This window comes from Parus major, chromosome 3 (genome assembly GCF_001522545.3).
Source record: "Parus major isolate Abel chromosome 3, Parus_major1.1, whole genome shotgun sequence".
Classification (NCBI taxonomy): Eukaryota; Metazoa; Chordata; class Aves; order Passeriformes; family Paridae; genus Parus; species Parus major.
The window spans coordinates 47,029,107-47,042,991 of NC_031770.1; the positions used below are offsets into that span (position 1 = coordinate 47,029,107).

General features: G+C 41.8%; 1 protein-coding gene across 4 annotated transcripts in view; it reads right to left on the reverse strand.

Annotated features, from left to right (window-relative positions):
* The window catches only part of LOC107201978 (SAM and SH3 domain-containing protein 1), a 533,641-nt gene that overhangs the window by 50,022 nt on the left and 469,734 nt on the right, over positions 1-13,885 (reverse strand). For all 4 annotated transcript variants that reach the window (XM_019006071.2, XM_015622095.3, XM_019006070.2 and 1 more), the window contains exons 3-5: positions 11,628-11,678; positions 11,439-11,488; positions 177-217 (exon numbers count right to left, since the gene is read on the reverse strand). In XM_019006071.2, the coding sequence (XP_018861616.1) occupies positions 177-217; positions 11,439-11,488; positions 11,628-11,678 (142 nt within the window). The remainder of the gene's footprint in view (positions 1-176; positions 218-11,438; positions 11,489-11,627; positions 11,679-13,885) is intronic.

Sequence of the window (13,885 nt, forward strand, 5' to 3'; positions counted from 1 at the left end):
GCAGTTTTAGTTATCACTGAAACACTCAGCATCAAAATGAAAGCTGCTGAGACTAGCCCTCCACACACACACAAATGCTGCTGACTTCTGTCAGCTCTTCACATCCCAGCACAAGCACAACTCCAAAGCTGCTTAAGAATTCCATAGGAGTATCAAATAAAATGAAATATACTGACCTACAGAGCCTTCTTCTGAACTTGATTTATGAATGGAGAGCCTAGGACAAAAAAGAGAAATGGACTTACTGATGCAGGCTTCTCACATTTCAGGGGAGCTGCCTGGTTACAGTAAATTATAGTTTCCAAACAATATATCATGAGCTGCTTTCTCTTCCCTTTTCTCCCCAACACAGCAAGTTGGAAATGAAAACTGAACCTACTGGTCTGACCACAGTAACTGAGTTTCCTTCTGAAATGTGCCTTTTGTGACCAGCATAGAAAAATATATACTGACAGAAACCAATGGTTAAGGCAAAGGAGCCCAAGGATTCCTCAGAAAAACAATTATTCACATAGTTTCCCCACTTGCATTTGCAAAACAGTAATTTTGCTGCCTTAGAAACTGTAGAACTGGGATGCTGCACTTGTTTAGCTGTACATCAATTTTCAGCCTATTTGGTTTTTATCTGACAATCTTTGCAAGTATGTGCTCATTACACCTCCAGAAGCCACCATGTGGAAGACAGTAGTAGAGATTTAAAGAGAAGGTAGAGGAAGTTTGTCCAGACCCTATGAAGTGAAACCATAACTGACTGGAGACCTACAGCTTCTTTCTCCCAAATCCCTTCTGTGTGCTTTCTCATCAGTGTATGCTCCTTTCCTCAAGAGACAGCTGGAGGGACTTAGTCATGTCCAGAACATGGGCTTTACAAACAACCCACTGAAATAGCAAATATCTTTTGTTCTTCGTCTTTACATCCACTCAACCAGTTTTCCAGAATGGATTCCAACAACAGTTCATTGTGGGATCTCCGATGAGACAACATCACCCTGCTTCACTGCCTTTTTTCTCTGTCTGCATAAGCGGAGCTAACAAAAGTTACCAAACTTTGTGTTATTCTTTGAAGCCTTCCTGTGGGAATTGCCATTTAACCACACTGCAGAAAGGCGGCGAAACGACTTCTTCCAGCATCAAGGGCTTTGCTGGAGGCTCCATGTGCAAAGCATCACTGCAGTGTCTTTGCTGCGGGCTCAGCCCCGCGACACGCCGAGCTCCCATTGTGTGGTGGCTGTCCTGCAGCCGTGCAGGATGAAAACACACACACACCCACCACAGCGTACCAAGGAGACCTCCAGCCAAATCGTTCTCTGAATGAGACCATGTAATGACACACACATGACACTCTCTTGTCGCTGTCCACGCACATGGTCTGCAGGGGCTGCTCTCGCTCTCTCAGACCCCCGGCAGAGGGCAATAAAGAGTTTCTGATCAATTCACTGAACCGCTTGAAGGGAAATTATAGTTCAAGCCAGGTCGGTGTTCAGAAGACACAAACAATTACTGGCCAGCATCTTACAAGCAGGAAATACATGCTCATCAATTTGCAAAGATATCATTAAAGGGGAAACGAGACAGTATGAAGTTTCAGTGTGATTCAGTAATTCACCTAGACAAGGAGGATCTGGCATAGTGAAGCTCTGAAATATAACCTCTTTAAAAACAGACTGAAATTTAATTCAGCACAAACTGCAAACTAATTGAGGCATATAAACGTCAAATTTTTAATGCATCAGGAGGAGGGAGAAATTTAGTGTCTTCCTTGCTGGTGTTTATTCTTGAAGGGGAAAAATCAATAATATGCCACCTGACATTTAATTTTTAAGAAGCCTGGTAAAAAGTAAAAAATACAAACCCTACACTTTCTGGGTAGAAATTTCCAGAAAATGGCCTTCAACAGGGCCAGGAATCAATCCAAACACTTCAAAGTAAAGTTGTCAGCAAGTGTTTTTCTAAATAAAGGTAAATCAGATAAGAAAGTATGTGGAGTATATGGAGATTTTTCTTTTTATGAACGCCAAGCTCTGTCAGAACTGACAGAATTAATCTGCTACATGTTTTGCAGATGAGCATGGTCTCCACCCATCAAGCAGTTATTCTATTTATTTTAAATGAATTTAGTAGCCATGAAATGTGCCAAATCACCATCCTTAGAAAATGAAATCTGTTAATGATCAGAGCTCTGTCTCACTAGTGAAATCACCCTTAAAGTGGAAAGGCAGTCTCTTGTGCTCTGTGGCCTCCAAATTCACTTTAATCCTTTTCTTCTCTTGCACAGTTGCCAAAAACTATGTAAGTAAGCAGCAGGTGTAGCGGCAACGTTTGTGATGTGGACATCTGTTCAGTAGTTAGCCTGAGGCCATCAACTCATCATAAACTGGCCTCCAAAGAATGAGAAGGGCAGTAGGAGCAAACATCCGACACGCCTGAACCAGAGGGTGTGAGGAGAAAAGCAGTATCCACAGCAAGCAGACCACCTTCTCATTTATAACTGATTTAAGAACTATGCTGAGTTTCATCAGAGGATGCAAATTCCAATTATCATTTCACGCAGTCTTTAAAGAGGAAATCTTCCATGCCTGGGTTGACCTTGAAAATGCTAACAGCTGCTCTGAAGAGATGGAAATGCCAACAAAACTTACCACACAGTGCCTGATAAGGCACTTGCTTTTTAGTTCCACCCGACAATTCTGATGCTTAGAAGTCCTCAGTGAAATCAATCAATCAATCAATCAAGCATTTTACCTCCTAGATGTCTAGTGAAAAATTCCAGACTACCTTGGTGTCGCTGTATGTTTGATTTGCAAATTACACTCCCTTACTCTGTTAAATCTGCAGCGCTTCTGTGAACGTGCGCTGAAAGTGATTTGTGTTCTTCCATTCATAGACTGATAACTTGTACTGAAAGTTAATGATGCGGTGACACTTGGCAGAAGTTTCAGCACTGTGTGTCTGAAAGGGAGCCAAATGCCATTACTCCACCATGGAGGCCTTCATTTTTGTTGTGGTCTGATGTACAACTTCATTAGCAAGCTTTCACATGAAATGTACTCTGTCACCGCATAAAGCAGAAGAAATGTATGGGTATACATTCGCACAATGAGGAACAAAACAAGATTTACAGCCAGAGGGAAGGGGTATTTTCTTATCAATCCATAATCTCTGTAAGCGGGCAAGAGATGGGGTCAAAACTTTAATTCATTAATCTCACACATCCAAAACCATCTCTAGGCCAGTACTTCGTGCCTCTTCGAGCCAAAGTGCTGAAATAAACAAATGAGGAAAAAACTCAAAAAACCTCAAACAGAAAACATAATATATAACCTAAAAATGGAGCTACTTTTGAGAGTACTCAAATATTACTGCCTTAGAGAGTTGATGGGTTTGAGCAGAATTTAGTAAACCACATCAGGCTATTCAATGACTCAAAACTTAGTAACAACAGCTGGAGCAGGTAACCTGGACCAGGAACTCATGGATTAGAAAGACTGGCTTAACAGAAGTGAGTTTATATTCAACATTAAAGTGTTAAAATACACAAACAAGACAGACACAACAGACAGTCTTTCAAATGCCGGAATTCTGCAAATGGCAGAGTACCTGGGAGATACCAGGTAGAAAAGAATGACTGAGAAAAAAACCTATTATATTAATCCTAAAAGGCATAAGGATGGAAAATTCCAATGGCAGTATGAAGAATATGAAGAACAAACATATATGGGAATGGCTGTACAACCATCATTATTCATGCTCAAGAAAGATGAATTCAAACTAGATGTAGTATAGAGAAAGCTATTAAAATAGCCAGGGAACTGGACAGCTGATCTTACAAAAGAAAGCTAGAAAAGTTTTGCCTGTAAAACTGGAAAGCTGCAAGAAGATTAACTTACTGCCTATTCATAAATCAGGCTCAGGAACAAACAGACACATGCTGGAAAAAATTAGAAAAGAGAAGCTAACATTTCCTAACTGTTTGGACAAATTTCCAACAGCAGGTAGAGAAAGGGAGAGCAACTTTAAAAACTTAATTAACAGCTTTTACAGGAAGTTTCTTGAAAGATAAGAGCCCAGACCAGACATCTTAAACAGATCTGACCAGACATTGTCATAAGCATTGCCTCTGGAGGGCACTTTTGGTTCTTGTTTTGCAGCCTGGGGGCTTTGTAAGAGCAATGTCAGCCTGACACCTAAAATGGTCTCTGAATCTATCTTTTCATAAAAGCGCTGCAGCGGGGATAACGTTGTTACACCTAAGCAACACCTTTGAAACCTGGAAGTGGTCTCCAAAACTTGGTGTGCAAGGAAGACCCAAGCAAGTTTGGGTCACAAGCCAACTAAACCTGTCTGATTATTAAGACTGGTTTTAACTAGGCTACAGCTTTGCTGTTAACTGTGGACTGATTCTGATCTCAGACAGAAAAACACTGGGGCTAATCTTGCATAAACAGTGGTTGATATACAAGAGACACAGTCATACGTGCCCCAGGAACGTGCTGGTACTCCACAGAAACAAGGAAAGAAACAAATGACACCATGCGCTGCTTTCATGAATGTGCCTGTTGATTTTTGAAATCTCATCACTCTTAAAAAAGAACAAATGTGGAAACTGAGAATGATGGGCATTTGTACTTTAAATGCAGATGTGCTTTAACAAATGGCCGTGTCTCATTTATGGACCATAAAATCCACAGGTACATAGCACCATATGATGATAAACCACTACTGCTATCATCTTCAATAAACTGATAGTGCCCCTCTCATTCCTTACCAATGATTATTTATAGTACACTGCAGAAAATGGTTTAGATGGGATTTTTAGCATATGAATATTACGCATATTCAGAGCGGTGAATAAACCAATGCAGAAGCCCGTGCTGGCTCTGCTGCAAAGCCATTTGGTTATCCGAGTGCATTAGAAATGGCCCACTTACATAATTAGTATGAAAAACTGACAGACTTGTAACTGCTCCTGACTGAATACAAGGTAATTTATCTAACTGGAGCTGGCACAGGGAAGAAAATGGGTCTTTGGTATTTTTATCAAATTTGCATGAACCTGAAGAGAAAGGAGGCCTGCAAGGTTCTGACCTTACTGGCACCAGTGTGAGAAAGGGATGGAAAGCAAAGAGGTTTCATTCAATTATCTTCTCATTAGGTTTCCATAGCAATGGCTCTTTAAGCAGGTCAAAACTTTCTCAGTGGAAACAAACACTGAGCTGCTTGTGGCCCGTGCGTGTGTATGTGTACTCTGCAGCATCACCAGCGTGGAAGCCACCACACTGGTCCCACGGGCTCAGACCGCCGACTGGCAGCAGGCAGATGGGGGCACATCATGTATTTAATAACAGAATGCTTGGTCACAGCCAGGGGGCAGATAATTGCCAGCTAAAAACTCTTTTGAGAGCAAAGAGCAGGGCCCAACCCTGCAGGCAATGCTTCCCTGCTCTCTGTGTATTGCTCACTACGTGCCATCTCAACTCGCTGTGACAAGTCAGACTTTCTCGTGAAATGTGCCCTTCATACTTCCTTACACGAAATTACCAGGCTTGAAATCTTCTTCCAGCTGCTCAAAGGCGCACTGGTTTCCCTCCTCACGTGTCCCAGGCAGCGTTTGGCTGGCCTCTCACTCCCATTGTGTAGGTTATTGTGGGAGTTTCCTGCCCTACTTCTCTTGAGAAGGCTGTTTAAAGGCAGCATGAATAATTTGCCTTTGACTAAATCAGGCCTCAAACAAGTGAAAATAGGGCCATACACATTCACCGATTTTTTCAATTTCTGCAAGGACAGGGTATAAAAAAATATGTATCTTAAGTTCAAACATCTCAAGTAAAAAAAGCCCTTACTTTTTCTTCCAATACTCAATTTTTAAACTATGCAAAAGGAAGAATTTATTCTCTTAGCAATTAAGGGCAGCCTTTAGCTACCTCAGTTTGGGGAATTGTTTATTTTTTGCTTTGTTCTACTCAGTTTCTGCCCTCTCTCTGCCTTATATGCTCTTTCAGACCTGCACTCCTCTTTCTTTGCAGATGAGCTTACAAATAACTGCCAGAAATAATTTGGGCACTCTGAGAAGCTGCCAGAATCTAAGCTGATGGAATTTAAACCCCCTCAACCATGACCTGGAGGGGTGACTTAATAACCTCCTGCATTCAAATCCTGACCTGCAGATTGGATGCTGCAGAGAAAGAAGACTAGGGAATCCAAGTGTTAAAAACTACTGGCAAAGGCCAGTAGATTAGTGTACTGAAGGGCAAAGAACTGAGGCTTGGATGAACCTTTCTGCAGCTTTCACTGAAAATCATTGTGGACAACAGGAACACTGAAATGCAGGCTCTCTCCCAGCCTTAGGTTGATACAGAGTTCCAGTTTATACCATGGGACACTGGAATGGCTGTACTATGGCACATTCATTGCAAAAAATTCTTAAAAACAGATTGAGGCAATGGTATCTCCTGCAGTGACAACAGCTACAATGCAGATAGCAGCCACCTGTGCTGTGGCCTCACTGCTTGCCTGCTAACAACCTCGGAGAAAGCCATAACGCCCGAGGAGCCTGCAGCTCCTGCTGTGACATTCCCAACAAGCCATCAGAGATCGGGACAAACTGTAAGTATGGAACGTGTGAGTGGCTCCTCGGTGCACCCTGCACACACACAGGGTGACAGACATTCGCCCCCAGGAGCAGCTGAAGTAGGAGCTGAGGATGCAGCTGCCAGAGGCACAGCAGCTCCCCAGGCAGGGGGAATGCAAAGCCCCTGAGCAATGTTGCCCTGCGTCACCTGCACCCCACATGTGCCTGCTTTTCTCCTTCTGCGTGACACGTATGTTTCTGGCCAGGCCCCTGCTCTGGCAGAGTCTCAGATTAGGTGTTGAGTGCCACAGGGTCAAGAACATTTAAATTGTACTGAGCCACAGCCAGAGGAGTACAGCAGGATGAATTGTGGCACTTGATATGAAGTGTGACCATTTACTTGCCAGGAGTGTGCAGGAGTGGTACAGTTCTAGGAAGTGCAGGTGATTCCCTGGAGGTGACAATTCATAACCCCCACTGCCACACAAAGGTGGTGGAAATGACTGAAACATCAGACACATGATAGAACTGTTACCTCGTGCATTGTCTTCATCCTTTCTTTATCTAGCAACTGTTAAGAAAAATATTAGTATGTAGGAATATCTGCACCTCATCCTATTTGTATGCAGTGCTCCTGAGTCTCTCACCCACTTCCTTTTCTTTCCCAGCAGAATCTCAGATGCACCACATCTGAAACACAGCCCAAAGGCTGAGGGAGCAAACAGTGACAGCAAACAGATCTACTTCCAAAGAGGGAAAACACACAACTTCCTTTCTGCAACATCCCCCCCAGTCCTTCTAAAAACAGGATGAGAGTCAGGATGCAGAAGCCCGGGTTCAGGGGACTGGGTTTAACCTGGATTTCCTGGCAAACATGCAGAGCTCATCAGTCTGTCATGTAGACCTGAATGCTCAAAAATGGGAACAGGCTAAAAGTTGGGTTACATTGTTTAAATGCTCTGTTTACAATTATGAAAAAACCCTGCTCAGTCCCCTAGCTGAGTAAACATCCTTGGGGTGTTGCCATCTCTTCGAAATAATAGGAATTGTATATACAATACATCCCCAGTTGAACATGGTATAGGGTCAGAGAAGTAGCAGTAATTGCTGAAGAACACATTTACTGCATGTTTTCTACACTAATAATTCTTCTAGCAAAAGCAGAAGTCTGTATAGAAGCACCTGTGATTCTGGGGAGATTTTTGTTTAAAATGAATAATACAACTGTTAAAGATGCTGTTGCCACTTTACTGAAGGCACACTGAGAAACAGCAAAGTTACACCAGCACCACAACTGTCAGCAAGACTGCAGTTTAAAAGATGGAAATCTTGGAAAGGGCAGAGGGAAGTGAAATTTATTATTCAGAGAAGAAAGCTACAAACACCTCATTCCATGCTCTGCATTAGTTGCTGAATATGACATAACTTAGAAACCTGGCAAACTGTTTCAATTTACAGAAGGAACTCCAGTAAGGCAAAAAAACCAGAGCAGTTGTGAAGCAAAGCTTGAACAAACGTGACTTTGTTTTCCGTTGTTTATGGATAGCTTTTCAGGCCACATCAGTACCCTTGCTGTTATTCACATAAATCTCAGAGGCTTTTGCCTCTGAGTGAAGATGTTTCTTTCTTTGTCAGAACCAATGAAACAAAAGGCATATTTGGTAGGGCACATATAATGCACCGAGCAGGTTCACATATGCAGTCTTTTTTGGTAGCTTCATCTAATTAACAGGAACAATGTTGCTAGCAACAGAGGAAGGTAGTATTGCCCCAAATGCCTTCGGGGGTGGGGTGACCACAATGACTCACAGTGACAAACAATTCTGCCTCCAGGCTCATTTAATCCCTTCTGCCTGCCTACAAGCCCTGCTGCTGCTCATCTAGAGCACATCACTCGCTAGACAGATACTTGTTGAGCAACTTGCTGGACTGAGGGCACTGAGTAATTCTGCACTGACTTTACACCAGACTGGGCAGCAGGGTTAGTAAGACTCAAGGCAAGACAGAACATACACTGCTTGTCCACACAAACAGGATTTTTTCCTACCATAGACCACCAAGGTTAATCTGTTTTCAGTGTGGCTTACAGTGGAGACTGTTGGGCTCTCCCTTCCAGCTGAGCAGCACAGAAAAGGAAAACCAAACCAGGTTAAAGCAAACATTGCTCTTCCCATGTTCCCTCAAAGCTTCTTTCTGTCTGGAATGTCTAAACTCTGGCAAATTACACAACCATCCAGATGTGTTATTTTAAAGCTTTAGACTTTGGTAGTGAAGCTGTAGGGTGTGCAGGCAGCAGTGCTGGGTGAGTGAGTTACTGAGAATGACCATATTCCAGCCAGACACTTGCTCTCTCCTCCTTATTTCAGTACAGATTTTCCCTTGGGACTGCCCTTATTTTCTATAGCAACCTGCTCAGAACACCAGACCAGAAACAACTCATCTCACCCTAGGAAAACATTTGGATTTTCAATATGTAGAATTGTAACTGCTTTTGGATAAGCTCTTGTGGAAGAGTATTCTAAAAAACCACATTTTCCACATCTCCTGAAAATCTGTATGTCGAGTTTTGAACAATTCTCTCTTTTTCTCTCCCAAATCTTTTGTGAATATGAAAAACCAATGTACATCTGCATCAAGTTTCATATTTGGCAAACTAGTTTTCTCACAACAAAAGAAGTTTTGTAGAAGGTTTACCACACATCTTTCATGCAGCGTCATGAGAGTGACATAAAAACTGTCCTCAAAGGGACAAGCTTCCATGTCTAGTAGCATGCCCACACAGAAGATTCAGATGAAGGCCATATACTAAACCCCACAAAAATCCCTGGGGCCAACACAACATCCTTCCCTGAAAAACTGGTGTAATGGACTGGTCATTTTCCTGCAGATCAATTTTTAAACTCTGTCTCCCTGCAAGAGGCAATTTCTGTGACAATTCAGCCTTCCAGGCTGGAGGGCTGAACCCAACACTGATGTGGCAGGCTGTCACAAATAGGCACAGACCTGTATAAGTTCAGGTTTGAATAATTTGTACAGTACTGAGTAGATATAATTTATTATTTTCAACACTTTGTCCAATTATCATGTGTCACATGGCCTTGCTTATTGTGCAAGTATCTGGCACAACCTGTCCTGCACCAGTTTCATATATATGATCAGGTTAATCACATACACCCTTCTATAAATCCTCAAATGGTACACTTCCACTCTTACAAGGTCCATAAAAATCACATGTCCCTTTCATCTGGACTAAGATAATATAATATCCTTTCAGTGAGGTAAATTGGCTGCCTCAGAGGAGTCACTCAGGAGATTATTTTGCTGATACTGCCTTCTCAGTTGGTTATTTGTTGTAGAACACCTACACAGAGGCACAACTTAGGAAGCTGGCTAGGACTGGTAAATGGAGTTTTTTCCAAGTTGTGTGCTGTCCTCCTATGAGATCTTCATCTCATTATTACCTGAGGCGGGGTTATAATATTTACCCATGGGTAAAGTGCTTTGAGGCTGAGAGAAAAGTTGTATGATTATAGGATAACCTTGAAGGTTTACTTCCCAGATTACAGTTCCCATCTTCTTGGCACTTCTGGTTTCATTATAATGTTAGACAGCCAGGTATCCTTCAATGACTCCTTTCCATATATAAGATTTGGAAGCACAAAGTATTAACCCTAGGACTTCTAGGCCTTTTCTTTTACCAGCATGTAATATGGGGACAGTGATGGTACCCAAGGTAAAATTCACCTTATCTGTCTTAGGCTGTTTCAAAAACGAGCATCTACCTCAAGAAAACCATCTCTGCCTTTCTCTCTGAGTGATGAAGCAATACAAGGCACCTCTAAAAGACAATTTATCACCTTCTTTATCACCTTCTGAGATCTTTAGCATGTATCAGCTTCCAGACAAGCCCAAAGGAAGCCCCTAAGCAGTTGTTCACTGCCATACAACTGACTTCTATATGGTCAGTGCTTAGGCAAGTCCTATACACTGTATCCACCAAAGATTGCTCTGCGACTGACGGTCCTACAGAGCTAGAAAAAATAAGAAACCTTCCTGTTACTTCCCAGTGGTGAATTGCTTGAGGATCTTCAAGCGTGAGACTGTGAAACCATACAAAAGCATGTCCCATCACAAATGGATTCCATGTACTCCCTCTGAACTCGTCCAGCTGGCACTACCCCATGGAAGTGAAGGCAATTGGACATACAGTGTCAGTTGTCTTCATGCACCACTGCACGTTACCCTCAGCAGCAGGGATCCAAGATCTCGGGATCAAAGGAAGGGGGCACAGAAAACAAGCACACACATTGCAGCAGGAGGTGACAGTAAACAGAAACCCTTTCAGTCCTCACAGAGAGGTTTTCATTAAGGATGCTAAAATTAAAGCTCCTTTTAACTTGATTTTAAATACTTTGTGCCCTTGGCACCTTCTTCAAAAGCACAGTTACAAACTCAGGAGTATGCAGGAAAAAGAACACGATGGAAGTCTGTAACTCTCCCTTCCCCTTACCTACCTTTCTTTGGCTGCATTTAGGTCTAGTCAAAGAAAGTAATTTATAAAGCAGGTGTAATTTGCAGAGAATGTGGAATCACTGATGTTCCTCAGAAATAACTACCAGTTGTCTTGGTCTATGCACACCCCAAGTACTCACAGAAGGGAGAAACAATAACTCTCCCTTGACATAAAATCCCAAAATAATAGAAGGCCAAAAGGGAAGAAGAAAAGGAGCAGGTTCCAAAACAGGTCTCATTCACAGTTTCTGGATCTGAAATCTAGATACATCAGTACAATCTAAAGTTAATTTACTCCAAGGATAAAGAAAATGTAACAAATTCCTCCTCCCTCCCCACTTTCTGTGCCTTCACTTACTTTCTTTCAGTGTCAGGTGTTGATGCGGTGCTACTGAGACCAAGCGACTCCTGCAAGAGAAGACAGGCAGCACTGAGAGCAGGCACTAGAGAAGCCTATGAATATCAAATTAATAATATAGCCTTTATGCAGAATATCACATTAAAGAACGAACAAACAAAAGTGGAAGATCAAAATCCAAGTGCTTACCTCAATCTGGGATCTCAGCTGTAGAGATGTGGGGCTGGCATCAGGTTTCTCCTAAAATACAACAAATACCAAGTTAATGAAATATACAAACACCAGGAAGTAGAAATACGAAGGGGAGAAAAAATGAAAAGAAAGAGAGTAACAGAACCAAGAACTATTTCAAAGCAGTTCATACAGGAAACATTAACTACTCTAGAAAGAACTGCTTTCAGGATAAATTCTGAAATAATCCAGTAAAACAGCTAATTTCATACTTATCACTGGAGAATACAGGAAGTAAAACTGCCAGACGGAACTCATTCAAAACAAAATAGAAAGAGGGGCATTTTATTTTCACTAGATCACCACCCAATTTGTTAGATAAGTTCAAGTGCGATTGCCAAGAAATTACCTTCAGGAAAGATCTGGCATTAAAAGAACATTCTCTGATGTAAAAACACTAAGAGGATGCAGATACATTTCATCAAGACCAGTTTCTCACACAGAAAATTGTTAACAGTATGGAGTTCAAACTGCTTTTCTACAAACACCTAGGATATACCCATCTACTCCAGAACTCAGTCATCCAGGCTCCCTTTGCAGCAGATGGAGAGACACAGGAACTCTTAGCGAACAACTTGCCTGACGGGTTTCAGCTACCTCAAGTTAGATGAGGGTATCTAATTGAAGACTGCAAGCTAACTGCTTAAAAGGCACATACTGTTAACACGTCTATCTGAAATCAGTGAGAAAACTGCAGTTAGAAAGAAGATAATACAGTTGTCACTACCAAGAACTACATTTTGTTGGTTGATCTTCACATGAAATCATGGGGTAAGCTACTTATTCCTACTTCATTCTCAGCCAGCCCTAGCCCTTGTGAAATTATTGCAAAATGAATTCCGTAATTTACTCATCACAGCTGGGTAAGCAGTGGTGTACATGCTTAAAGAAAATTAAAAAAAGGATATGGATTTGTTTCTCAATACTAAAGGACTTCTTGTACATGCATTCCTCAGCTTACATGTAAAACTGTTATCTTTGTGAAATTGTACTTCCTATGTCCTTTGTTTACACAAATGGTGTCAAAACATTCTTGGGATTTAATTTTTAAAAAAACAAAACCAAACCCCAAAACCAAATAAATAAATAAAACAAAACAAACAAAAACACACACAAAAACAAAAAAAAACCAAACAAACAAACAAACAAACCCCAAAAAACCCCAAACCCAGACACAATTTTCTGGAAATGCAGCCTTTTAATACTAAACAGGAAATTACTACTGACTGCCATGAGGTGGTGTTGGACTGACCCACTGAGGAGGTCTTTAAAGTACTGGAGTAGAAAGGAGCCTGCTCTGCTATCACACAACTGAGTCAGTGTGCACCGCTGGCCACAGCAGCCAGGGAGAGCACAGGATAGCTCAGGGCCATGTCCTTGCTCCTGTGTAAGGCTGACACCAGGTCACTGCCCTGCTGGGGGATTTTGCCCAGCCATGCATTGTCTGCATATCTGCATTTGCTGATTTTGTAGCACAAAAAGGGAAATGAAGTCCTTGAGTGAAAGTGGACATGAAAAGGCGGTCACATCCACTTACTGAGACCCAACAGGACTCCTCTAGTCAAGCAGAAGTTGGGCCAAGGCCAGGGAAATTCCAGAGATGTTCACAGATCAGAGAAATGAAACTAGCTATTTGACACTAGGCATCCCATCTCCATTAGTTCTGTCAAAATGGAATCTGACTATATTTTGCACCCAGAAAAGTCTGCAGACACATTGCTATGAATCTTCCTCAGACAGTCTCCAATTTCTGCCTTTGCAAGGAGGGAGAGAACAATCCCACGATCCAAACGCTTGCCATTCATCAGCATCTCACTCATCCATATCTGCTGCACTGATGGGAAAAGGAACATATTATCAGTTTTATATTGTAGTTTCAGTTTGCCAGTCAGGAGAACCCACCATGTCCCTAAGAGGCCTTTAGATCCCATGCTCCTGATGTCTTAAAAAGCTGCTTTGCTGCAAGTGTTTTTATTTTTTATTTTTAAAATATAGTAAATTACCATTTATAAGATGCTGCTTGGCCTCCCACAACAAGTCTTGTGCTTGAATATTTGCTGGTTAAGTTGAATTCTGAGACTACAATTAAATGAAAGTTCCTACTTTCAGCATAAAACTACTCAGCTGAACTATCACCTGCATCCCATGTAACTAAATCCTAAAAACCTCACAGTATTTACTTTCTATTTTCTCACTTGCGGTCAAGCTTACCCTGT